This window comes from Melospiza melodia, chromosome 1 (genome assembly GCF_035770615.1).
Source record: "Melospiza melodia melodia isolate bMelMel2 chromosome 1, bMelMel2.pri, whole genome shotgun sequence".
Lineage (NCBI taxonomy): Eukaryota > Metazoa > Chordata > Aves > Passeriformes > Passerellidae > Melospiza > Melospiza melodia.
Window position 1 is genome coordinate 104,388,456 of NC_086194.1, and position 26,761 is coordinate 104,415,216.

Here is a 26,761-nt window from a genome sequence, read left to right on the forward strand (position 1 = left end):
TGGAGTGAATTAAAAGTACATCATAGCAACTGGTGTAGGAGTTGATCCAAACTTCTAGACCATGACAGATGCTAAGGAGATAAACAACTGTGGGTAGGGAAGAAATATGTCCAGACTGCTCTTTGTGGAAGGAGTTAGAGGAACAATAGGTAAAGGTTTCCTGTTAAGCCAAGGGAACAAGGGGGAAGCTGTAATGCCTTCTCAGCTATGGCTGCAATTGGACTCAAGTTTCACAGCATTCTCAGTGCAGATTTACTTTTTCTCCACCCCCGCCAGCACCCCACAATGGGAAGCTCAGGTTGTCCTAAAAATCTGAATATTACTAAAAGTCAAAGAGATTTAAGCTCCCGGATAATTTTGATACTTCAAAATTGCTCTCCACTGCAACACAGTTGCTTCCAGTCTGTCTGGTGCTGCAGTGGACCAAGGATTTCACAGTCTCCCTCTGCTGCAGATTGGAAAGCAATAGCTGAACCATTTCTGGGATTTGAAATGCCACTATAGGTTCTTTTTATTAACTACTGCACTACTGATCAACTTACTGGTTATACCAAACAGAGTTTGTGAGGAAGTAACAAATGCCTGCTTGCACATGCAGGCTAAACAGAGGAAGCTTCTGAAATGACTGGATGCCCAAGATACAGATACAGAGCTTGAGACAGTGGTCTGATTTTTTTAGTGGATCAGAATTTTCCAGGTGATCTGTTTTCTGATAATCTAGTTTCATTAGTATCTGAAGTTGGGGTGCCTCAAACCATTAGCTGCTTTTGTGAAAATCTTTTGCTGGTAGACAAGCGTTAAAGGATTTGGTAGGCCTATTGAAATGAGTGGAAGAGTGTTTGAACAGTAGTTAGACCTTATTGGATTATTCTGTTCTATACCTCATCCAGAAATAAAGGTTTTGATGGGGTGATTTCTGTCACCTGAATTATATAAGTTTCTGATGTTCATAATAATCAGTTTTGGGCTCCTTGTCACAATTTAGTTGAGTGATTGGAGCTATTGGAAAATATTCCATTTAAAAACTATAATTTTGAAAAACTTGTCCCTTGAAGCTCTGCCAAGCAAGGTATTCGCTTGGATGATTTGTTGTTCTATACAAGTTAAGGAAATGTTTGCATTTTGATGTAAGAAACCCAGCGTGGTGATTGTGACTGTCAGAAGATGGTGATCTTGACTGTGTTTACAGTGAATTTCAAATGTCAGATTACTGATTCAAGAGATGTAAAATAATTTTAAAACACCTTTTACACTCACCAGCCTTAGATATTGCTGAAGAATTGTTCAGATCTGGTTTGAGGAAGCTGCACCTGAGTGGATTGCCTCTCTCTTCTGGAAGCATGGTGATACCTGCACCAGAAACTCAGCTAAACTTCAGCTCTGCAGCATAGTTACTTTCTGGTTTTGGACACACACTTCAGGACAGGAATAGAGACTCCTAAATTCAATAGTTTCAAATCACAGATAAGGTGTGATTGCAGATCAGAGTTAGGAAGTTTAGGTAGGATGCTGTAATATCTTTTATATATCAAATTTAGTCTTAACTTCTGACATATTTTTCTCCACATCTTTCTGAGAAACTCATCTTTTTAAAATATTATCTCCTTCATCTTTTACAGAAAGCTAGTGGAATCTAGGTTTTTCTCTTAACACTGCACTCAAAGACCCAAGAAAACAGTATTTCACTTAACAGTTGTTGTATGCTTCACAGAAGAGGCATCCAATGTCAGGGATGACTTATCATAGAAACAGTGTGGTTAAGGATGGATTCTGTTCAGGAAAGGGAAGGTGTGCTTGTTTTTCCTGAGCTAAAATCAGGAAAACTACAAGCATGGAAAATAATATAGGAGTGAGGAAAGACAAGAAGTCTCTTAAAAATGTGTACTAAACTGAGTTTGTAGACTTTCAGAATAATCCAGATCTCTGAGTGCTTGCGAGTTTGCCAGCATCATTTGGGATTTCTTGCCATTTCAGCATAGAGGACTGATTGCCAGAGAGGTAATGCAGGTCACTGTAGCAAAGCATTGTCTGTGATATACAGTGGGAAATAATTGATATTGTCCTGACATTTTTCCCCTCAGGAGCTATCAGGTATGTCCATATTCAGAGAATTTCTTTGAGATTTCTGTAGAAAAATTTTTGCCTCTTCCCCAGGAGATGTAGATTTGGATTTCTTTCTTCTGGAAGGTTGAGTACACTCTGATAAAGTAAACAGCAGTTTAGATTGCAAAACTTTCTGATAATATTTTTTAAATCAAAAAAGAAGAATCTTCAATAGCATCTGGAAAAATAACTGAGCACTTAGGGTTAACAGACCTAAAACAGGCTTTGTAATTCAACATCAACTTCTTTTCACAGTCCTCAGAGAGAATATGTACTTTATCACTCATAAAGTGATGACTGTATTTTATTTGCTTTAGTCTAAAATAAGCTTTCGATATCCCTGGGGTTTTTTTCCCCTGTGTCATATGAGGGGCACAGAAGACTCTGCACAGCAATTTGTTTTTAAAGTAGGCAAGATAATACAATTTTCATAGTGTATTCCCTCCAAAGTGCTGAAATGGCTGGGTTCCTCCCCACTTCATCCTCTGACCTCTTCTCAAAAGAGGACATTGACAGTGCACAGCTTTGGCACGACACCCAAAGGCACCTCCCCAAACCTAAACACAGCTGCTTAGTCTAAATTTAGATCTACTGACCCTTTGACAGCTATGGGGAACTATGTACATTGGTGCAAAATGTTGCTCAAGGCATCATAGTGATACCTGAATGGTCCCTGGAAAAGTCCCTGTGTCCGTTCACTGAGAGTGAAGGCACAACACATTGTTAGCACGCATGGACTTAATACAGATGGACTTGCAAGGGCCTGAACCTGAGACAGGGTAGCTCTGTGTCACTCTAGGCACAAAAATAAGCATGTGCAAGCAGCTCACTGAGGTGATACATGAAAAGGGGAAGGTTTGAAAAGAAAGGCTAATTTTGCATTCAGGGCAAGGGAAACTAAGGCTCTCTGAAGGAATATAAAAAACAGTTCATCTCCCTGCCTTTCCCTAAACCACAGAACCAAGGGCACTTCATTGCTCCAAAGTGGCAGTTTTGTTCAGCAGTGGCAGTAACTGTTGCCTTGATCTGGTACCTGACCAATACCCTCTGTGCATTTTCAGATTTCACAGGTTTTTCTCTTGGTCAAACAAGCTTAAAACTCCCCTTCTAACGACAGTTCACATTTTTCATATGTAAGTGATGGCCTTACCTGTTTTTAATCGTTTCTACACTTTTTAAGCCCTTTGCCTTGTTAAGGGATGCCCACAGTAACTCCCAGAAGAGCCTAGCTGTTTCTTCCATCTTTTAGAGCTTCTGGTCTGCCTGTTGAATCTCAATGTAGTCTTTCCTCTTCTCCAAATCACTAATCTTTGCAGGTGCATGCTCCTTTCATGTTCTCCCAGCTGCCACGTGCAACTCCCTTTAGCTGGAGTTTTGTTGCATTAATTGAAAATGGGTCAATACCCATGAATTTCCCTAAATCATGCTTTGTGGAAGGATTAGAGAAAGGAAAAGCCTTATTAATGTGAGGATATCATATATCTCAGGCTTTGCTTTTCCTGGATAACTGTTGCTGTGTGGGGAAGAGTGTAAGGCACAGTGAGTGTGCGGGCAGTCTTTTTGGAGGATGCGGCTTTGGAGGTTCCAGTCTCAGTACATAAGCATGAGCGTTCAGGGACACATCTGTATGTGCTTGAGAATACTTGAGAATGTTTTCAAGTATGGTTATTTTTTTCACCTCACTGTTGTGCATTGTTACTTAAGGTTACTTTGCTTTTTAAAAATTTCCTGATAAGGGCCCTTTTAATACTCCCTCATCCTTTAATGCCCATATTAACAAAAATCTGGTGAAAGCAGAAGAGATTCAAAAAAGTTGAAAATTAAAAGTGCTGTTATTACTATCATTTGTCAGCAAATCTTTCTCTTCAGTTTGAGTGTTCGGAGCTTACTTCTCAAAGCAGAGAAGTGTCCATAAACTCTGTTACCAGCAAAGCTGCAACTGTTCCCTTAGCTTCTCCATCATGCAGCCAGTAAAAGATGCAGAGCATTTCCAATCTAGGAAGCATGTAGATACATACGTGTAGAACTTGAGAAAGAGGTTTAGTATGGCATTTCCTGACAGTGCTGTTTCTCTTGCCTTTAAAGTCTAGTTTTACTTATAGTTCAGATGATGAACATCAAACAGCCAGGTAGTTAACTGTCCTTTGGAAAAACACTTGAATCCAGTACAGAATGTACCAGGAAGTGTCACAACAAAGACAAGAAATATGAACTAGACCAGCCCCTTGGTTTGGTTACAGATCATTTCCTACTGAAACACAAATTTGGAAAAGTGTATAAAAGGCACATATCTCCAAGTGTATATTTAAGGGCATTATTTGAATCTGTCTTTAACCAATGTATCTTTACTGGTCCTTTAGAAAATTCCTGTAGGTAGCTAACAGGAGGCTGCTGGGAGAATGTACAATGGAGCAAAAGCCACTTTTTTTTACCTAGAGAGGACATACTTTGTTGGTTGTTTTGTTCACTTGTTTGATTCCGTACAGTTTGATTTCACTGTAGCCCCTAGAAAAACATGTTGATGTGCTTTGCAATGCAGTGAAGCACAGTTCCCTGCTCCTTTCTGCTGAGGACAGGCTGTGCATGCTGGCAGGCGCTGACGCTGGCACACGGGGCGGGCACCTCCCCCAGACAGCAGCAGGGAGAAGTTGCAGTCATGGGTGATGACATGGGTGGAGCTCCTCACACCAGTTGTCCCATGGGAGATAGCTTATCTGTGGATGCCTGTGTTTCTGGAATAATAACCATTTGATTGAAAGCCAGAATTAGAATAGGGAAGAAATTGGCTGCCAAGGGCTGATTGGCACTTGGAGTCAAAGGAAGCAGCATGGACCCTGCAGCGAGGATCTCCTTATCCGTCAGCACCAGCCTCTCTACCTGCAGGTGTGTCCCAGCAGTTCCTGCTGCTACTCTTCTTTCTGTTATTTTTGTTTCCCTTCGTAAATGCTCTCTAACTTTCAGCATTTTACACAGAGACACACCACAAACACTTGATTAGCACTGCCAATGCAGTGCTTATGTAGAAAGGAGGGAGCAGAAGAGTAATTTTTAAGAGCACTTGGGTGCACCTGCTTTTTTCTGTAGCTAAATAACCAGTTAGTTTGATTAGTCCCATCTTTGTTCTGTTGTGTCATCTGAATTAGACTGAGGAAGAGCTCAAGGCATTGCATTATGATTCCTCTGCCCAGACCTTTTGTTGTCATTTTTCACACTCACACAGTTATTTGTGTTGCTTCAGAGCTCATAAGGGGAAGAAATTATTAATGGAAACATAATTTAAGTTAAAGAATTGGTCATCGTTGTTTGTTGTCAAGTCTGGCTGGTGAATAATGACTCCTTAAATATTCTGTGGAAAGGCAACTTTCATTTCTGAGAATGGCGTCCTACACCTGCAGAGCTCTTGTGGGGTGAGAACAGAGCTGATACCACAGTAAATGACCATGATATAAAAAGGAAAGGGGGAAGGATTTCAGTGCATAAAACCAAATGCTAAAATTTTCATATGCAGTTACAAGACAGAATAGCTGTTGTGTCTTGTATCAGAAATGACAGGTGGGATTGCTGACAATATTATTTTCTGAGTACCTATGTAAACAAGAAGAGATCCTGTCTGCATTTATTGACACATGTTGGCATGCTGAGGTGATTTATTTTAGCCTGATAAGTAGGGTTTCTTCATCTTATTCTGCCTTTTTAGCAACATTTTCTATCATTTGTTAGAAAGGATGGTGTTAAAGTTTTTTTCCTCACAGTTACAATGATAAGGTACTGTTCAAATGAGTCAGGTAGGGTTGCTGGTTGAATACGTACGGTGTCTTCATGAGAATGCCTGGATTTTAAAGCTAAGATTTAAGCAGCAACTAATCAACTAAATACTTCTGACTTGTCTTGGAATAAAAAGCAAGCCATGAAAACAAAAAATTACAGGCACCCAAACTATTTGCAGACACTTGAAGAGGAATCTTTCTCTGCTCTTGGCTACAAAGTACAAACAAGACATTGCATGACACCAAACCAAATTATTTGGATTATTTTCAAATAATGTCTAAAGGATAAGTTCTTAAAGGCAGGTATATGCCACAAGATACAGTTTAGTACTTATTGGGATAAAATGTCAAATCCCATTAAAAATCAAATAATTCTATTGTTTAAATGTTTCAGAAGCTTCAGTGTGATTTGTCTTCGTCTGCTACTCTTTAAAAACCTTTGATAACCAGGTCTTATGCTTTTTTACATCTTTAAAAATCCCTCTGGAGAACAATATGACTTGGGAGGTGAATGCCCCATTCCAAATAGAATTATGGCCCAGGTACTGAGACCTATGCCATTGCCAAAGTCTCACAAAACTGAAAGCATTTTACAGCTGGGAGGGACTCTTATAGCTAAAAAAGAAGGTAAATTGGCAGTGGATTGTAAACAAATTACTAATTGTTCCCCTGCATCTTTTTTCCAGCTGCCTATTTCTCTGTCCTTCGAAAGCCACCCTCTACGTCCAGTTTCCCAGGAGGTCTGTTTGTTTTCTCCTTTCTGCTTGCCATCAGCTCTTTCACTCATTGCAAAATGCCTCCCTTCCATCTCCATGTTGCTCAGCTCTTCCCAGGGAAGTATGACGCTGTCTGCTCTCACACCATCCTGCTGTCGTGACTGCCCCAGCCCAAGTCTGATGTGGAGCCAGCAATGCTGCTCTTCAGTGATAAATTATATCATCACCTCTCTCCCCTTTGACATATCAATTTATTTTTTTTCCAACACTTGTGTAAATCACCTTTAGCCGTAGAATACTGAACAGATGTTTTAACATTAATTTAAAATGCTCTTCAGAAAATCCAAAGTGAAATTTTCAGTAAACATAAGAGACCACAAGGGACCCAGCCAGTGCCCTGCTTTTGAGTAATTTTTCCACACTCTGGATAGGTAAAAAAGGAATGGGGGAAAACTGTCAGTTCAGTGACATCAAAGAGCTCTGCACCCCTTCCATAGAAAAAAGGTTTGTATTAAACAGCCCTGAATTGTGATAATGTGTACAAAGGGAATAAAATACTGAGCCTTTTAAGGTCACCTCCAACCAAATTGAAGGTATTTAATTAATGAGTAATTTCTTAATAGTGTTAGAAAAGCCAATGAGAAGTTATTACCATGAGTTATTTTAAAGCTAATTAATGAATGCATATGTGTGTACATAGCTATGGATGTGTACAGAAATTATTTCTACAAAAGCTGTGTTGGGTAGCAGTTTCAGAAATGGGTACAAAGTCTTGAGTATGTTCATAATCAGTGCACATGAAAAATATGGTTTACAGGTATTTTTCACATCGTTGTTGCTCCATAAGTGATTTCTCTACTATAACAAGGGCGGGACAAGATCACTCTCACAAAAGTAGAAAACACTGATGGTTTTTATTTTCAGTTTAAGCCCCCAAGGGGAAAAAAACCAGAAAGAAAGTATACCTTGCCTTTCCTATTATTTAGATTTAATAAAAGTCCTCAGCATTTTTACTGGAGTGATTTGTCTCTCCTGTTGGGTCTCCTACATCAGTGGGACTCTTTTCACCAGTTCTTGTATTGCAGATAGATTCACAAGAAGTACTAAGTTTGAACAGGCAGAGACTTTTTTTTGTTAATTAGACCAGTGAAATTTCTGTGAGGACCCAGGATGAGTCAGATGCCCTCAATGTCCACCATCTCTCACTGGCAAAGTGAACTCTGCACGTGAGCTGAGCCTCTGCCACGAGGTGCACTGGTGAATGGATGCACGTCCTGGGCACTCGGCCTGGTCTGCGCAGGGACATTCATTGAGCAGTACAGCTGCAGCAGTCCAGGACGTAGCTGTGGAGAACTTCAGTGAATATTGGCTAGATCAATATTCCTGTCATTGCTTATGTCAAGTAATGAACTCCAGCATTACCTGTATCAGCATGCCCAATGGCATGGTAATTTGTATGGCTACTTATAATATGCAGGGTATAATACATTTATACAACTCTTCTTTGTAAATAAATTGTGAGGACAAGCCTTAGAAGTACAAATCAAAAATATGCCAATATACATAATAAATATATATATATATGTAAACCTGAACTCCCTCTTCTTCCATTGCATAAGACCAGCAGGCGTAAGAGGAAAACAACACAATTTCACTTTTTATAACTGCAGAGACTAGAAACAAGGATGTTTAAGAGATTTCTGTCACAGAAGGAGGGCATATTGGCAAAAAATAATTTCTGAGAGAGCTGCACTGTAGGGGCCTGGATTGACCCTTTTGAGACAAGAGTTAGCAAGAGTTCCTCTTGACTTCAGCAGGAATTACTGCTCAGGCAAGGGGAATACCCAAGAGCACATAATGCTTCTAGAAAACATGATAAAACTTGTTGGCTGCTTTGGAAGAAAAGGGCATTTTCGTAGATGGGAATGTTCTAGACGAGTCAGGATTCCCCTGCCAGCTGTCCTTCTCCTGTTCCTCCTTCATCCTAAACTGCTTATGTTTCTTCTGTGATGATAGTTTTGTCTTTCTCCTAGGTATTTACTTATAGCAATAGTGCCATCTTCTTTTACATTTACTGCTAGCAGTACCACAAACCAGCATCCTGTTTGCCTTCTTTATTGCAGCTGCATACGGGGCGGAAGGCTTTAGGGACTTTCATGCAATAATTCCCAAATCTTTTTCCAGTAAGTATACTGAAACTCAGTTCACTACAGAGCATTTCCATCTAGTTCCTACTTTTATGATTTTTTTTTGTTTGTGTCATTTCATTTCTGAGTAATGTATGTTTGTCTGCATGTACTTAAGTAGTCTGATCTTTTTGTTTTGTTCATGTGTGTTTTGTTTTAACTTAACAAAAAATCTGCTTCAAAAGTTACCTTCTCCAAATTCCTGGCAGGCAAGGAGCCTATAATTGTTTAGTAAAAATACATATTTATTATTCTTATAACTGAAAGGAAAAAAATTAGATGTAAATTGTGGAAAATCTTGTCATACACTCAAGCCAAATATTTGTATTGCTTCCATTTGCCATGATGAAAACAGCAGTATGAGGCTGTAGCCCATTAAACTTGCAGGATCAGTTCTGTTTAACCAGTCATGCCATCTTTTTAAGTCATTGTTTGGTCATTGATTTTTTTGGTATATCACTAAATTATTCCTCTTTCTAGAACATACATTTTAAAAGAAAACTGCTATTTATGATATGCACTTATTCTGGTTTGCATATGATTTCTCTTATAATGTAATACTTGAAAAAACATTAAAATACCTAGGCTGGTAAACTTTTTAAAAGGTGTCCAGTCAAGCAGTATTCATAAATGTGAACACCTTTAGGCTTCTGTTTCCCAATAGGATTTTGAGTCAGATAGTCTTGTCAGTTACATCCTTGCACTCCTTCTGGGACACCTTTGAGGTTGCAGGAGGTATCAGAAAAGAGTTTGTCAATCCTCTCCATTTCAAAGAAATATCAAAGTCTTTCAATCTCTTGAGGTAATTATTGTCCATAGCTTTTTGTTATTTTATTGCTACACCATCACTTTTTTTAATGAGGTTACCATAAAACTGTTGTTCCACAGAAGAAAAAGACCTTGACTTTATTGGGTGAAACAGATCCCTCATATTCTTAGCTACCTACTGAAGTAAACTCTTTGGTTTTTTTGGGTGGGGTGGGATGAAGGTGAGAGGGGTTTTACTGTATGGAAAGTAAGATTTTGGGCAATGAAATGGTCCTTTCCAGCCTAATGAAGAATATTTTTTCACCAAAATCACCAGATTAGAAAAGAGGGAAATAATAGCAAAGATTTTTTTTAATACATAAAACATCATACAATCCTGTGGAGAGAGGAGGAATGAATACTGGCATGAAGTTGTCTGAATCTTGACCCTTTTCCTTAATTTTCCTTAATGTTGAAGTTTGCTGTGTTCATATCACATCAAATTTACTAGCCTCTATGTTGTCACATGTGTGGCTGTAGCAAATTTACCTAAATTCTTATTCTGGCTGCAGACAGTTGTCACCTATGGGATTACAATGTAAAGGATTTATCCTATAAAATCATAGTAGTTTTCCCATCCACCTTTTTTTATTTGACTGGTTTTTAATCATAACTTCTGGTTATAGTAATAGTCTCCAATTACTCAGCAATCCTAATCTTGCTGTCCGAGAAACACAACTATCACTCCTATGGCTTCCTTAAATTCTTCCTTCCATCCTTCCCTACCCTGATTTCTTTATCAGTGTTTGTACTCTGCTTTACCATTGGCATTGCTTACCCTGTAGAACTGCAAACCAAAATTTTGGATTCTGTACAACCCTAGGAATCTTCCTGCCAAGTGGAGAATGTTGCATTTTCTGTTCATCCATTGAGTTGAGTTACTTACTTTCACAATTGTTTTGGACAAATCCCTATGAAGTGGGTTAATTTTAAGTTTCAGTCCAATTAGCCTGGTTGTCAGAATGAAAGCTATAGACACAAAAATCTCAAAGCGACCTAGAAACAGACTTGTAATATTTTTTGGGTTCCCAGCTCCCTGGATGCCTCGTATTTGTTGTAGTGGTCTTCACTGTTCATTGCTCCACATGTTACAAACTCATCACATTGCCCACAAAATTATAGTTGAGGTCACAGCATTTGTTATTTAGTGATATTGTACCTGCTGTTTAGAAATTAACTCCTTTCATGTGATTGTTTCTTTGCCACATTATTTGTTCTGTAACCAAACTGAGTGGCATCCTGTATTGTTTCTTTCAGCTGGTAATATTAAAATAGAGACTCAGAGTGATGAAGAGAATGGGCGTGCCTGTGAAATGAATGGGGAAGAATGTGCGGAGGATTTACGAATGCTTGATGCCGCAGGAGAGAAAATGAATGGCTCACACAATGGCCCAGGCAGCAAGGCTTTGTCAGGAGTTGGAGGCATTCGACTTCCTAACGGAAAGCTAAAATGTGATATCTGTGGGATAATTTGCATCGGTCCCAATGTGCTCATGGTTCACAAACGAAGCCACACTGGTAAGGCCTGCCATAGTTTTTCCTATAGTTGACAAGAACTGGCCTAGTTCTTGTAGTTAGTAGCTAAGACTTATGCTCTGTATCATGCACGTGTTGCCTCTTCTAAGGTAACGCAGCATGGGTGAGCCTTTGGAACTCAGTTATTTTGGTACATCTTTCCGGCCTGCACAGAAATTGAGATTTCTTCATGGAAGTTCATTTATTGGGCTAGAAATTGTGCTGTTTGTTTGATTTGAAACAACAAAAAAAAGAAAAATTGAAAAATCAAACTTAAAAGAAAAGAAGTCTTGTTTAATTTTTAAGAAATTTCTAAGAATGCTGAAGAAAAGCCCATTTGTAGCTAACTCTGAAATTAACCCAGTTGTTATATTGCCAACAAAACAGAAAAGCTCATTATGGATCAGTGATTATGAAAGTGATTGGAAAAATATTTATTAAGAGAACTGTATTGACAGACTTGGTCAAAAAATACTTACATTTCATGTCCGGTGTTTCATTAAGTGAAAACAAGTATTGTCATGGGTCAAATGTGCGCTAAAGTGTTTCCACCAGGACACTAAAAGAGACATGTAAAGATTTTGTGTCCACAGGGATGGCTTTTAATTATACAATGCTGTGAATATTCTTTTCTCAATTTTCTAATTCTGATAAGTCTCAAAGAGGGACAAAAATGAAGAGGCTGAAACAAATGAAAAAGTAAAGAGTGAGTCTCACCTTGCCTGATATAAGATATCTAAAAATTAGGCTTCCAATCTAAACTTTAATGTCATTTGTAGCTAAAAGAGAAGAACCAAACTGTAATGTTATTTCACAGAAGTTGCTTTGAAAATAAATTTGGGTTTTGGCATTTTTACATGAATATTCCAATGAGAGCAAATTTTAAAATATTTTTAAGGTAAGAATTGACCTGTCTTTTAGTTACATTTGAAATAGTTGTGCCAATAAACACATAGATTCTTTCTTCCTCCATATCCTCACAATCTTGCTTAAGTAACTTTCCCAGAATTACTAAGCAGTGAGATTAACAAAGTGCTTTCAGAGTTAAAATGGAGAGGATTTGTGAAAAGGCCCACAGTGTGTTCCATTGCCCTCAGTGTTACTGTCTGTCACAGGAACTGTGAGCCATGGAATCGTGTGATCTGTTAGTGTAACATGGGGTAGCCACGTTCAGAAGCAATGCTGCTACATTGCGTGCTTCTAAGTACTCTTCAATTCTATGTGATAAATCCCTCTGTCAGGGAAGAACAGACAATTATTGGAAAAGTCACAACTAGTACTCAGAAGAGAGGCTGTAGCCTACTTCCAAGATATAAAAAGTACTGATTGATCCTTTCCTTTCCTTTCCTTTCCTTTCCTTTCCTTTCCTTTCCTTTCCTTTCCTTTCCTTTCCTTTCCTTTCCTTTCCTTTCCTTTCCTTTCCTTTCCTTTCCTTTCCTTTCCTTTCCTTTCCTTTCCTTTCCTTCCTTTAAAAATTGATAAAATGAACATGTAAAATGACTTGTACGTGAGCCCTTTAAACAGGGCTAAAGAGGTTGCTGTAATGGTTGAAACAATATGCTGCAACTTGAAATGCACTTAGAGGTAGAAGTTTTTGTGCTTGCTTAAGCAGACTGCTCTTTTGTTGAAAAACCCCCACTGTTGCTGGATCAGAGGAGCTGTTTCAGGTCCCATGGCAGTGTTTGCACCAGGGCTAAATGGCCTGTGTGAGAGCACACCTGACTTTAGGGAGGTGGTGGGCACAGCTGCCTTTGCTTCTCATGAGCTCCTTGGTACCCAGCTCACTGTCTCTGAGCATGAGCTGGGCTGCCTGGTCCCTATGACAGTATCCCCTGGGGCCACTTCACTGAGTGCCAGGTCATTTCCCCAGACCTTCAGCTCCCCAAACCTCTTGCCTGTCAGAGGGACCCGTTTGCCTGCCAGGGGTGCTTGCGGTGCTACCACACAAAGATTGTCACTTGAAGATTTCTTCACCCTTTGCAGAGCTCTTCCCTTACCAACTAGACCCTCTTTTTAATAAGGGAATATAGTTCAAGCCTACAGTGGAAGCAGCCCACGAGAGGCACTTTGTTCAGCACAACCCTCTTTTACACTCGATAAAACTAAAGGGTATGAAATTTTGTCCCTAGGTCCTTCCATGCAAAACCTTTGCTTTCCCTCATGCCTCATCCTCAGCTCCTCTCCTGAGCAGCCTCTTTGAATGAGCTCAGGTGCTTTTTCAGGGGCTCGCAAAGGAGTGGAAGTTCAGAGCTGGTAGTTTAAATTAAAGGGACGTCATGGGGAAACAGTGGTGACTGCTTTTCCTTTCAGCTGCGCTGTGAAAATTAAAGTCGAAATGGGATATACTATTACAGACATTTAACTGACTATGCCGAAGCCCATTTCAATACATGCCTGGTGAAGGAATAAGCCTCACAAATGAATTACTTTGCTGCTAATTCATGTAAAACCTGCATATGTAGTGAGGTTTTCTTAAATAAATATTTGATAAGTGAACAAAACTCTAGCACACTGAAGTGCCAAAATAACATGACTGCCTGACCTGATAAAAGATGTAATTGTTTTTAATGAATACACCTGCCAAGTGCAGATATGCAGAGCAGCACCTGATATTTCTGCCCTCTTCTGTCTGCAGGCAGCTGTACAGCACTGACTGCTCCCTAGCACCTTACCTGTTGCTTAGATCTGCAGAGCAAATCCCAACTCACAGATGCCCAACTCTTCTCACTCCCCTTTCAGCACATTCATTTTCTCCAGCTTGCCACTGCCTTGTTTGGTGTTTAAGAAAAAGGAGATCTTGAAAGGAGAAAGAAATTCCTGCTCCCCGATACTGAAACCTCAGGGTACATTCAGGCTTCTCTTGCTCACCGTGCATATATCTGCACATTCATGCATATCTGTTTATACGTGTGCATAAGTGTATATATTGCCTCTTATGTGTACACTAAGTTAAGTCACCAGTTAGTTCACTCACATCTTGTTACTTGGTTCTGAATGTCTCAATTTTTTTTAGAAAGAGAGGTCTGCTTGTTAGAGGTCTCTGAGTGTTAGGTGATCTTGTCATTGTTTAAGAAATTAGAAATATTTTCATTAAGATTATAAGTATTCTTCACTGAATATTTGGTTCAGGTCCCAAGCTCCTACTAAGGCTTGCAAATCACTGCAACGGTGATAATGGTTGATTGATTTCAGGGTCCCACTGCAGTTTTTGTTCCTGGGCCTATATTTGGTCATGGCTACATGCCAAGGACAGGTATGTACTGTTCAGACCTGAAGAAAATAATACTGTTTAGACTGTTTAGAAAAAGAGTCATTATGTATTTTTTATTTCCATCCTGTTCCATCCTCATTTTTGGAGGTATCACCACACCCAGTAACCTTCCATCAGTAGCTGTCAGCATCCTGGCAGGTCTGGGAGTTTTGCTGAACTCAATAAAGGAGGCATTTCCTCACCCCAGTAGTTGCATCATGGACAGCTAAGGGCCAGCATAGCTTCAGGGTCTTTTGGTGACAATGTTGTTCTCCTTCTACAGGAACATAAGGTCAGGCTTCCTTACATCTGATCCCACTCTAAGTTCTGTAGAAGTATTTGGTGTGCAGCAGTCTCGTTTCAAATGCTCCATCCATCTTCTCCACTTAGTGCAAGACTTCACCCTATGACTCGGAGGGCTGTAGGCTAGAGATACATCGCATTCTTACTTGCTTTACATTTCATTCCTGGAGTACTTTTATCATTCTTGTTTTGTCTTCTTACAGTCCTCTGAGTAAAAATAACAGAAATGAATGCTAGAAAAGCTACTTAGCAAGAATTAACTACTTCTTCTGAATGTGCCCCCCTTGCTGAGCTGACTTCTTCCGTTTACTGTTTCAGTCCATTTCTGAAAAATACTTCCTGCCCTGAGTAACTGCCCCAAAGTTTAAGAAGTAGAGAGACACCTGTTTTCTTTTCTCCCTAACCATACCATGCATGGTTTATGAAGTACATTTCAAAGTCCTTTAAGGCTTATGCTGGCATTTTTGTGTGCCACCCCAGCTGAACCAGATGTGGGTATAGTTTAGATGAACAGAGCTACTTGACAAAGAAAGTGAGCTCATTTGGCTTGACAGGCATTATGCTGCTGTGCTTGAAACTGACCAATGAAAATGTCTTGCCATAGAGGGGATCCATTTGGCTATTTGATGTATGCTGAAGCTGCCAGCCCGGATGGCAGAGTTTTCATGTTTTTGGATTGGGACAGTGCTGCTGTCTAATTGATCTTCAGCTGTTTTGATGCGTTACCCAGAAGTCAAAAATTATCATGCTGCACATATATGCACATGTATATGCACATAAAAAGTCATCCTAGGTGTGCAAAATGGTACATGATGTTTGAGTGAGAGAGAAGGAAGAAATTGTTTTTGTTTTTCTTTCTTTTAGTATTTTAACTTCAGCACTGAAATCTTAAATACAATATTATTGTTACACCAAAAAAAAAAAAGTATAACTAAGAACTGGTCATCTTTGGGCTGTTTCTAATGTTGACACGCTATACTTACTACAACAGATTGAACTGATGCCTAAGAGAAACAAAATTCAGCAAATGTCTTTTAAAGGCTGGTTTGACTTAGTTGAGGACTGTACAGAAACAGACATGTAGAAGCAGTTCTGGCTGATAGAATGCTCTAATGTATAATTTTTCTGTTATTCCTATCTGGTACAACTGGAAACGTATTTTATTTCCCATTGATCTCAGAAAAAGCCTCATCCATCTTAAATGTTTTAAAAAATATACAAGAAAAAACCAAAAAACCCCAAACTAATAAAATACATTGATTTTAAACAACACTAAAAAGCAAACAACAGCCATATTAATTTTTGCAAAGGCTTTGATTCACTTTCTTGATAACAAACACCAGTTTAGACAAATCAAGGCTGCATCTCTTCAAGTTTTTCCCCATCTGTCCAAAGTGTAAGCCATCAGAGCCTGTTTGTGCAGCTCCTCTGCTCATACCTTACCTATAGAAGGGTTGGGACTTAGACATGAAAGTACAGGGCTTCCTTTGCACTGTCTTAACTTCTCTGATTTTACTCTCTAGCTTTCTCTCTTTTCTCTGTCTCTTTCCTGATTTGGCTGCTTAGGGACAGACAGGTAATGGAGAAGAAATTGAAAGGGAAAATACAGGGAAAATGTAAATGAAAAGAAGTTATTATAACTGTTATAATGAAGTGCCTTTCATTTAAATATAAGAATGTAACGCTGAAATGAACTTGTGATCCTGAAATGCATTTTTAATGAGTTTCCTTTTTATTTTGCTGCTTCAGTGGCATATTTTAAAGACCCTTTGAAAAAAGCCACATTAAAAACCCCACCAAATGCCACAACATGCAAAATTGGATATTGGTTTATTCCAAAACTGCTGATCAGGAAGAGTGGCTCTTCAACACAAAATGTTGCAGTCACTTTATTTAAATGAGTTTGAATTTGCATTGTGATGTGCCATTCTGATTTAGAAAAAAAAAATTAGATTTTCAGATCAAATTGACCCAGCCAGTGAAGCATTAAGAAACTGGCAGGTTTAGTCTGAAAGCCTCATGTTATATCAAACCTGCAGCCGGTGGAAGTCACAGAGCAGCAGTGAGAAAACAACTTTCTCCCTGAAATCTTTCTCTTGTTACCGCGTAAGATTTTTTTGTTCTCACATATTTTCCCCTTCTTCCCGTAGGAGAACGCCCTTTCCAGTGCAATCAGTGTGGAGCCTCTTTCACCCAGAAGGGCAACCTCCTGCGCCACATAAAACTGCACTCAGGTGAAAAGCCCTTCAAGTGTCACCTGTGTAACTATGCTTGCCGCCGCAGGGATGCCCTCACGGGACACCTGAGGACTCACTCAGGTAAGCAAAGGTTTGGGAATAACCAGGGCTGCTTATCACTACCCTACCCGCGGAGGAGATGGGGGTGGCCACCAATCCTGAGAGCTCTTCTCACCCTGAGTAGCCCCATCTTGGGGTTAACCAAGCTGTGAGCTGGTCACAGCGTGTTAGCAGCAAAGAAATGACTAAACACACGTCACACTCACGACCCTTCACCAGAAGAACTGGGTTTTTTCCCATACTTCTTGGCTGATTCAAAGTTTCTGTATTAGAGTTTCATCTTACGAGCCCTGTGTGAGTAATCCATTTCATAGAAGTACAAACATGACTTAAGTTGATGAATGTTTTAGGGTTAGAGATAATATAAAGTTGAAATACAGTCTTGTATTCATCTTCAGCCTGAGGAGTGAATACTGCCTACACCATTTAGCAGGAGTTATTTGTTGCACATTGTTATTACAAGTACTTTGAAAGAGAGAGTGGGGACAAGGCAGAGGGTGGGAGAAAGAAAGATAATCATCTTCCACAAAAGAGGATGCTCATGGAGTTTTTTAGTGTCTGTCTCAACAGTAACATGGAGATATGAATAAATATTTTTGAATAGCTGCACTTTCCCATTACCATGAACCTCTCATTGTTTGACAGAAGCCACAGTCACATACCTTCTGTGAAGTAAAACCAATTTAGCACATTTAAAGTGCCTTTAAAAGCAGAGTGCCATCTCATCTAGTTCCCCAAGCTAAGCTACAAATGCAAATTACTATTTGGATGGGAGACTTCCAATACACTTTGCTGGAATTGACACTGGTAATGTTACCTGTGAAAGTTGGTTTTGGGTTCTGGGTGGCAGAAGGGGAGCTCTCAAAGTGATATTTTTGCGCTCCAAAAAATTAGGAAGATTCTTCTCTAGCACATGTATTGAATAATAGGATCCTTAGATTTTCAAAATAATTTCTCTTTGTCCTGTCTTTTCCCAGCCTGATTAAGGAAGGCACATATTTTAAATAGCATTTTGCCTCCCTCTCCTTGTTTTTATTGATTTTCATGGATGCACAATTTGAAACAAGGTTTTCATGGATACCTATATATGAAATCTCACCTAGACACTCTTGGTAAACCCTGAGGATTCTGTAGTTAAAGAGACAATGCCTAAATTATAGATAATGATTAGTTCCTGCAACTGGCAAATTGGCACTGATACATTATAAAACAAGTTGGATGTCTGAATTTGATTTTCCCCTAAGAACCTGTAAATAAAATTAAGAAATTAAGCTGTGTAACTATCTAAAATTGTGAAATCACATATAAAGTGACAGTCTTATCATATTAAGACAGAAAATTCAAGTCCAGAAGCACACCGAAAAGTATTGTTGTGAAAAATTCCTTGAACTAGCTCGATCTGGATTGATGTAAAACAGAAAATAAAATGTCATGCCATTTTTCTTGAATTTCCAGAAGCAGAAAACACACAAAATCTAAGACTGTCTTAAAAGAGTTGAGCTGGTTCTGTTCACCAGAACTGACCTGCAGCCAATCAAGTCCCTCCCTATACCACCAGTTTGTCCACTGGCAGTCTCTGTGCAACTGGACACTACAGAAACCGCTCCCAGACCTTTGAAGGTGTCTCAGTTCCTAACTTGTGTAGATGCTGTTTTTAAAGATTTAATGTCACAGTCTTTATCTGATCTGAATCATCTAAAATCAGTTTGTAGCACCCATAGAATTTGCCTGTTAATGTAAAGATATACAATCAGTTTTCCATTAGTTGTTTTTCACTTAGATTTTTTAAACTGATGAAATCTTCCTTCACCACAGCATGGCTTTATTTTTGGGGCAGGCTTTTTATCTCTTGTCTTTACCATATGCTGTTGAATTCCTCATCTGAATCTCATAATGAATTGTGTTTTCTCCAGTTGGCAAACCCCATAAGTGTGGATACTGTGGTCGCAGTTATAAGCAGCGCAGCTCTTTGGAAGAACATAAAGAACGCTGCCATAACTACCTTCAAACCATGAATCTCTCAAGCAGCATCTATCCAGGTAATAAAAGTGTCTATCTGGGCAATACTGCTGTCCTGTCATAAATGCAGAGAAAGGAGTACAAAAGAATCAGTAGTACCATTTGTGGCAACTTTTGCTTTGGAGAGTCACACACATCCCCCACATGTGTGATATTGTGTCTGGATTAATTCTTTATTTGATAAATATTTGGCTGTTTTTTCACTTTTTTTTAGCTCAAATAAAATGCCAAGGTACAATTCAAACATGTAACAAAACACTTGCAAGGCCTGGAAAACATCAGTTTGTCATGTCAAGAAAATATGGCTACATCGCCTCACCGCCTTCTCTTGGAAGCCTATATTGCAATACACTTATGGCTGTATTTTCAATAAAGACTTAATTCCAGTGTTCTAGTTGGTGCTGCAGAGTTTTCTGCACTGCACATCTCCTCCCCTTCCCAGCCACAGCTTAAAGGGCTTACTTGACCACTGGGACCAGCTCATCTAACAAGGATGAAATATCTGGCTTTGTTCTCACTCTGCCAAGCAAGAGAACATGAAGCCAGAGATATTTAATTTAGGCAGTTTGACCTGAGATAGTCCAGAATGGCTAATAATTTGTTGACAGCCTTCTTCCCAAGCTTCCCTTTGAAAGAAGACTGGCGGGAGGTAAGGACTTGTGTTGAGACTAGTGTAATGATGAAGGTAAAGTCCATTTCTTGGAGAATATCAAAAAACTATACCCAGAAAGAGAGCAAGCAGATATTGGGGCTTGGATTATATTTTCTAACAAAGATCCAGAAGATCTGTAAGGGATTCATCACAGTAATTAGCCATACAAAGTCCTCTTGCTTGTGCAGTTTTAGATGGAGAAGATCCAGTTTCTGTGGTGGAGTTTAAATGCAGCCAGTAAGTTCCATTTCCTGCATACCTTTTTAATCCTGTCAGTATATATTATTTAGCTCGTCAAATGAGAAAAAATGGAAAGTTCTCTCTGCCCTTTTTGCAATGATGCTTCATTTAATATTTTATATCTGTACAGAACCAGAATATGTTTTTACATGCTATCAAATAATGTAAAGTATATGCACATAATGATAGCAGTGAATACAACTGAGATGCTTCTGCAGGCAGCATGTTAGAGCAGTTCCCCTTCTAATTTTATTGAGGGGCTGCAGAATATATGAATAGAAAACCTCAATGTAATAATACACAGTAAGGAGAAATACTTATTTCTCAAAGACATGACAGGATTTTGAGCAAATATTCTGGTTTGGGATTTCAGTCTTCAGTGTCTAGCACATGAATTAAAGTGCCTGCACACTGAATTTGAAAATCTGTGTGAATGAGTAGCTGAACTACTACAAAAGTCTTAGTAAGATGAAAGTGATGTCAGGAATCCTAAACTTTAATAAGAAATGAAACACTTTTAGAGACTGACCCTTGTTTATATCAAATCCTGAAAGGAGAGCTTGCACCAGCTTAATACTAAATATCCAATAACTCCATGGGATGAAAACTTGAAGGAATTAAGTAATGCTTTGGAAGAATGACTGCTTCTTATATATACATTTATTTATGTATATTTTCTTGTATATTCTTCTTATATCTTCTATATTCAATATATTTGACATTATAGGACTGCTTTTGCAAATTAGAAAAAAATAAATTAACTAAAAAGTTTAAATCTCATATTCTACCAAAGACTTCACTCTTAAAGAAATTTAGTCCTTAGTTAAAAAAATCAATTCTATACAGTTCTAAAAAAATGAAATTTTCCTGCATTTTTCCTCATATTTTGCATGATGAAAATGTAGAAAAAACAGTTGAGAATGAGTGGATGCCATGTGAATTTTACTGTATTCTATCATATAACTAGAAAAGCAAGCAGCTATAATATCACTGTTCTTAAACTATTTCAAGGTGTGATGTGGATCTGTTATTATTCAGACCCGTTTTTTTCCCCAGTCTCTAAAAACAAAATTCAAAGAATTTGTATAAAAATATCTGCTAGTCCATCTGATTTGACATTCTGCCACAGCAAGATTGCTTTTTACAGATTTTTTAAATCACTTTAGGCAGCACACATAGAAAAATTGTCAGTAGAAGGAACCTAAACCTAAACAGCTTGGAAATCTAAAAAATGTAGTTGAGAAAGAACTTAAATAAGGATAAGATAGAGTAAAAGGGAGTAAGAAGTGGAGCAAGAGATTGTACTTACATTTTTAACTTTTACAAAAAATTGGAACCTGATGAATTGAATTGCAAAATTCTTATTTTAGAGGACTAAAATATCACTGTCCATGGGAAGTTCTTCTCTTAGAGATATTACCTGTAGTTTTGCATTTGAGTTGAGTGGAGGTGCGCTGAAGTCTTACCAGGCTTAAATAAAACAGTAGGAGAAGTAGTTTATGAAGTTTTTAAAAGGTCAATTACAGTTCTTGAGTCACTGTGAGTTTTTTGTTTGAAAAGATGACATGATTTTTTTTTCACTTTACAGACACCAAATTATAGAGAAATAGTTATTCATTTGGTTGCAGATTTCAGAGGGTTTCAGTTGCAAGTACTGGGGATTAGTACATGATTCACTTTGCCCTCTTTTTTAAGAAGTTTTAGAAGAATGAAAGTTTAACTGTTAAATACATTACTCACCCTCTCTTGAACTGATTAGAAATGTTATTATATCCTAAACAAATATTTCTTGATAATTTCAACATTTAACTAAATATTCAGTCTTTTGTGTCCCTGTTGAATGTCTGCCTTGAAAGATTCTCTGTAAGTCTCTTCCTGAGATGGTACCTGGAAGCCTTGGTCAGCCCAAGATGCTGGTGTGTGCTTGTTCAATGATGGCTATGTACCATAAACACCCTTTAGTTTTCTGCACCTTCACGACTAAATTCTTATAATTTCCTGCATTGGTCACAATCTTTAGTGTCATATGGGGCTGGAATATAATTCCATGAAACTCCATATAACTGTCATTGGAACTGGCATTGGCATTGTCACTGTCGTTGTCTCTGCAGTATGTGCTGCTGCAGCAGGGACTCAAGAAACAGTTGTGTACTCCTCAGTTTGGTTGCAGGGTACTGTTGAATGGGAAACTTCACCTGTTCCTCACAGGTATCCATCAGAGCTGATTTCATATATTTCAGGTCTAACAAAATTTTCACAATCATCCTTTTATATGGATGATAAGGTGTGGTATATTCTCAGAATAACATTGGATCACAACAATGTGTTCTCAGCTATTGAGAAACAGCCAGGTACCAGAGTAATGGGTCCTGTGAACCAGTTAATCCACTGATAAAACAAATTCTCAGCAGGCACAGAAGGAAAAATATAGCAGAGCTAGGCACTTAATTGAAATAACTCAAAGAATCAAAGTGTAAAAATAATCTTTTTACGTCTTCCTTTATTAGCAACCCAAAAGTTCAGGAAAAATGTCCATATCTTAGTAGCGGATAAAAATAAAATTAACCCCTTTTTCTCCCTTGACAAACAAACCAAAAAGACCCCAAACCCCACAAACAGAAAGCCTACAGCAAAACAGTTGTGTTGTGATCTCAGTCCATTTGCCTTTCTCTTAGGTGCTGGAAGTCAGAAATACCTTTCCATACCTGTTTCACAGTCATTGTTTTGACAGTGCATTTTCATACATCCCTTTTGTTTCTGCAGGAAAGTACTGAAGTAAAATATACTGAAAATGAAATAGTCTCCTTTTCCTAGAGCCTCACATTAAGCTCCTAATTCTACAGAGTCTCAGCAGCAGCAGGAGGTTGGGAAACAGGTTTGAGTATTGGAAATTAGTGTTCCACTGAAGGTGTGATTTTATCAATTTAAATTGTTAAAGTCTAAAATAGCATCAAGGAAGTACTGAAATATTTGTTATGGGATAAAAGGGGATAGAAACAAGGGTTGGTGTAGCTTGCAAATAGATCTTCCACTGTTGGAGTTGAGAAGTTGATTAATTTTTCCTGCTGAGGAAGCAATTATCATACACTGGGAGAGGTGCAGAAGGACATTGCAGAGGGTTTCAGTGGGAGAGTGGAAAGGTGAACTGCTTTGTGTCCAGGATAAAGTTAGGACCTCTTTTATTCACAAAAATGCAGAGTGGCTGTAGAACAAAGGGTGGAGTGATTATGTGACATACAGGCAGAAACCTTGCAGTTGCTATCTCATTTTTGTGTCCTAAATGAGGAAAACATGAGCATGTACATAGATTAACCAGCATGAGGGAATTTGTTACCGAGAGTCAGAATTGTCCTGTGTGTCATATGCTGAGCTCCTTCATCCAGCTGCTTGGGAGCCAAAAGACATTGACTGACAAATGATAACCTAAGACAACAGTTCCATTAAAATGGAACCTGCCTAACCCTTCTGATGTCATTTGATTTCAGTCATAAAAGACGAAAGTAACCAGAGTGAAATGGCTGAAGACCTGTGCAAGATAGGGTCAGAAAGAGCCCTCGTGCTGGATAGACTAGCAAGTAACGTCGCCAAACGTAAGAGCTCTATGCCTCAGAAATTTGTTGGTAAGAGTTAAACGTTTGCTGTCTCCTAAAAATAAAATAAAACAAAGTCCCCTAAAAAAAATCACAGCATTTTTACTTTTGCTTTATAATTTTACTTGTTTTGCTAAATTAACAATATGTATCTCTATAGAAGCAGATACAGAGATGTGTTGGAGGGAAAAAAACAACTAAACATCTCCAGCATAAATTTCTGCATGTTTAATTTTTCACATTTGGAGATCAATTTTAAACCTATTTTCTGTGTTTCTAAAAGCTTACAGACCAGATCATTACAAAATCTGAACAGGTTCTTGAAGTTGCCTTGAGAACCTGAAGATAGGAACAAAAGTTTCCCGTTGGGATAGCATTTGATCAAACTTTGAGAGTTATTTTATTGAAATCTTGAATGACATTCAGATCTGGGCATATTGCTGTTTCCGAAAGCGTTTGTGACTAGTTGAACATAGACTGGGTAATATTCTTCACCCTTTGATAAACTCTGTTTATTTTTACAGCCCAAATTGATATGTCTGAAAACAGCACCTAAATGAAATGTAAACTTTGTGTTCATTCTATGAAAAATTCAAAAATTTCATGCCCATTTGCACATAGCAGTTCTTGTCTTAACAATGAAAAATTTGACATTAAGCCTATAAAAGTGAAGGCTACACATATTGTTCTGTTTAGTAGGCCTGTGCTAAGGAGAGATTACAGCAGTTTTGTGAGATCCACATACAATATTTTGTCAGTTAGGTAAGGTTATTCTTCAATAAATTAAAACATGGGAGATCAGAGGACAGCATATACTCACATCTAGTTAGGTTCTTTTTTAAATCTCTGTACATTTAAAAATATTATTCTATAGGAAACAATCAGATTAAAGTCTCTGAAAGAAAATGCACATTAAGAAGGTCTTCAGTCAAAAGTCAAGGGAAAAAAAAGATCAATTTATGGGACAGAAAATGCAAATATACTTTCTTCAACAAGGACACGGGGGTGTAAGGAAAATTAGTATTTCCTAGACATAGAAAGGGGAGTTTCAGCTATGTCAGGAGGTGCAACAAAAGGTTTTAAAATAAATTCCAAGGCTTTTTTTCAAGTCCAAATACAACAATTCTAGGAGGTTGTCAAGGATAAGAAATGCTTATGCTTAAAAAAGGGCAAAAGTTGTAGTAGAGATAGATACCAAAAATATATCAACTATAATATATATGTAAGGCCAACCAGACTAGTTTAGACACTCTAGTAACTGTTTGCATTAGACCAGATACTAATTCTATGAAAGCTCCGGGAAGATTAAAAGTGCTTAAATTTAAAAGGTACTAGCAAATATACTATATGTAATGTATCCTTGGGTGTGGACTGGCTATTACATTCTTTTCTTCTCTGTTCACCCTGAAAAACAATAAAGACAGCCAGTTTAGCTATGAGTTTTAGGAGGGCAGGCTTTCCTGTCAGTTTTTCAGGGTGCAGTGTAGGAAGACAACCTACTGACAGCAGATATTTGTGGAAATTTGATAGGCTTCAAAAGAAAAAATTATTCTAAAAAGAAAAAAAAATGCTCACAAATCGTTTCCTTTCCAATCATCATCTGCTGCTTCATACAATAGAAAAATTCCTGATTAACACAAGGTTTGGCTGGCTGCTGAGGAGAGCTTTTGGGTACTTCATTGCTCCTGTAAATTTTCATGTCCCAATACCTGTGCTGAGTCTCAGGGAGAAGAAGAAAATGGCATCCTTCACATAAAGGAAGGAGTGTCTTCTGCTTCAGTAGTTTTTCTCAAGACTAAATTAATTACCTTTCAAAAATTAGATTGTTCAACAAATCCAGCCAGTTACCTGTAACATTCTCTCTGTATTCCGAACTGGAATAGTTCCCAAACCCAAAAGAACTTGGCCATCCAAACCTGAGAGTGAGAACTCCACAAAAAATTGATATATGCTTATAATGTTTAAAAGAACAGGCAGCCAAGAAAGGGAATAAAAAACACTAAGAGAAAGGTGCCCACATGCAGTGAGTGCATTTTTACTGTTTAAGTACCTGCTGCAGAATCCTGAGCAATGCAAACCTTGAAGTGCATCAAGCCATTAGCAGTTTAATTTACTTATGCTCTAATAACCACAGAAATGAGCTATTATTTTTAATGAGTGCAAGTATTACTGTATTGCCTAGATATAGAAATGGTGCCTGCCTTCCCTAACTTTGTATGTGTTTCAGACACTTTGCTTGGAAACAAATTTTTCTTATGAACACTTGGTTCTCTCAGCACAACTACCAACTATTTATGCTACATAAAGCAAATACTACCCAAGAAACAGATATTAAAATCTTGCTTTCTGGATGCCCAAAATTTTGTTTATAATGAGGACCAGCCCCATTTTTCAGTGGTGTGCAGTGCCTGTGGAATAGGAATGATTTTGGCTTCATTTTTTCCTCCTTGAATAAAGCGTTTATGTTCATGTTAGGAGAGTTTTCCTGTATTTAATTCAAGAGTCTTTTACAATGCCTATTTTGAATCTTAGGCCCCTCTGCCTGAAAAGAGTAGCATTATAGAGGATAAATCTGGAATTAAAAACAAATGAACCTCAAATTGGCAGAATGATTGGGAAAGAAAACAAGAGGAACTGGAAGCTTGTGTAGCATAGCAGCTAGAAGGTGTCTGTACCCTACATCCCCTATGGGAACTTATGCAATGCTCAGGGTATTTCTTTCTCTGCTTGCAGAGCATGGAACTGGTATGAAACCATATCTTGTGGGAAATGCAGACCACAGGACTTCCTACACTTTAGCCCCCATCATTGCAAAAGTGTTGTGCTAGAAGGTTTTTGGTCTCTTCACTGACTTTGAATGGTCAATCTGAGCAGAAACTGTGTGGAAAATTGTTGATAAATTAATGTGCAGATCTTCTGGTAAAATTTCCATCTTCTGTTAGCATTTCTTTTGACAAATTAGGACTTTCCAAGACCTACCAGTAAATTTCATGTTCATCAGGAAATGGTGACAGCACTTCACAGAGATGTTTGTGGCTTTTAGTGTTTCCCAAGATCTGAAGAGCTAGAAAATCCATCCAGACTATCAACAATATGTTATTGGTAGACCATAGGAGCTTGTGAAAATCTTTTACCTCTTTACATTTGCATGAATTTATTAAGGGCCTCGTAATAACTGATGGTTTACACGGTTAGAGAAGACTGCTTAAGTTCATAAAATCAATATCTGCACATTTAAATAGTTTTTCCCACTCCTAACTTTTTTCTTCTATATTTTGCTATCTGTACAGTAATTTGGGGGAAATTGTAGTGAACC

The 26,761-nt window shown here is 38.3% G+C and overlaps 1 protein-coding gene across 4 annotated transcripts in view; it reads left to right on the top strand.

Annotated features, from left to right (window-relative positions):
* IKZF1 (IKAROS family zinc finger 1) overlaps positions 1-26,761 on the top strand; it is a 69,137-nt gene that overhangs the window by 37,012 nt on the left and 5,364 nt on the right. For 2 of the 4 annotated variants that reach the window (XM_063163241.1, XM_063163232.1), the window contains exons 4-9: positions 6,557-6,610; positions 8,710-8,769; positions 10,837-11,097; positions 16,798-16,965; positions 18,858-18,983; positions 23,341-23,475. In XM_063163241.1, the coding sequence (XP_063019311.1) occupies positions 6,557-6,610; positions 8,710-8,769; positions 10,837-11,097; positions 16,798-16,965; positions 18,858-18,983; positions 23,341-23,475 (804 nt within the window). The remainder of the gene's footprint in view (positions 1-6,556; positions 6,611-8,709; positions 8,770-10,836; positions 11,098-16,797; positions 16,966-18,857; positions 18,984-23,340; positions 23,476-26,761) is intronic. The other 2 variants (XM_063163251.1, XM_063163260.1) reach the window with 2 other exon arrangements.